We start from the raw sequence: 209 nt of genomic DNA, 5'->3' as shown, positions 1-209 counted from the left end.
TCGTGTCGCAGAAAACCCACCCATTCAAGCCAGATGCCACCTACCACACCATGAGCAGCGTGTCGTGCACTCCCACCTCGTCCTCCGTCCACCTGCACCACCCGTCCGTGCTGACCACACACCATCCCCACCACCACCAGCCCTCCCAGGGCCTGGATGGAGAGCTCCTGGACCACCTCAACACTGCCCTCCCGCTTGGAGGGGTGCCG

The 209-nt window shown here is 64.6% G+C and overlaps 1 protein-coding gene across 1 annotated transcript in view; it reads left to right on the top strand.

Annotated features, from left to right (window-relative positions):
- Positions 1–3: 3 nt before the first annotated feature.
- LOC104409315 (brain-specific homeobox/POU domain protein 3) overlaps positions 4–209 on the top strand; it is a gene marked incomplete at its 5' end in the record, with an annotated part of 810 nt that continues 604 nt past the window's right edge. Inside the window, one exon of the mRNA XM_010019149.1 lies at positions 4–205. Coding sequence (XP_010017451.1) covers positions 4–205 — 202 coding nt within the window. The remainder of the gene's footprint in view (positions 206–209) is intronic.

The sequence above is a fragment of the Nestor notabilis genome, unplaced genomic scaffold, assembly GCF_000696875.1.
Source record: "Nestor notabilis isolate BGI_N333 unplaced genomic scaffold, ASM69687v1 scaffold21737, whole genome shotgun sequence".
NCBI classification, from domain to species: Eukaryota; Metazoa; Chordata; class Aves; order Psittaciformes; family Psittacidae; genus Nestor; species Nestor notabilis.
Note: the sequence above shows the minus strand (reverse complement) of the source record. Positions and strands in the feature narration are given on the sequence as shown.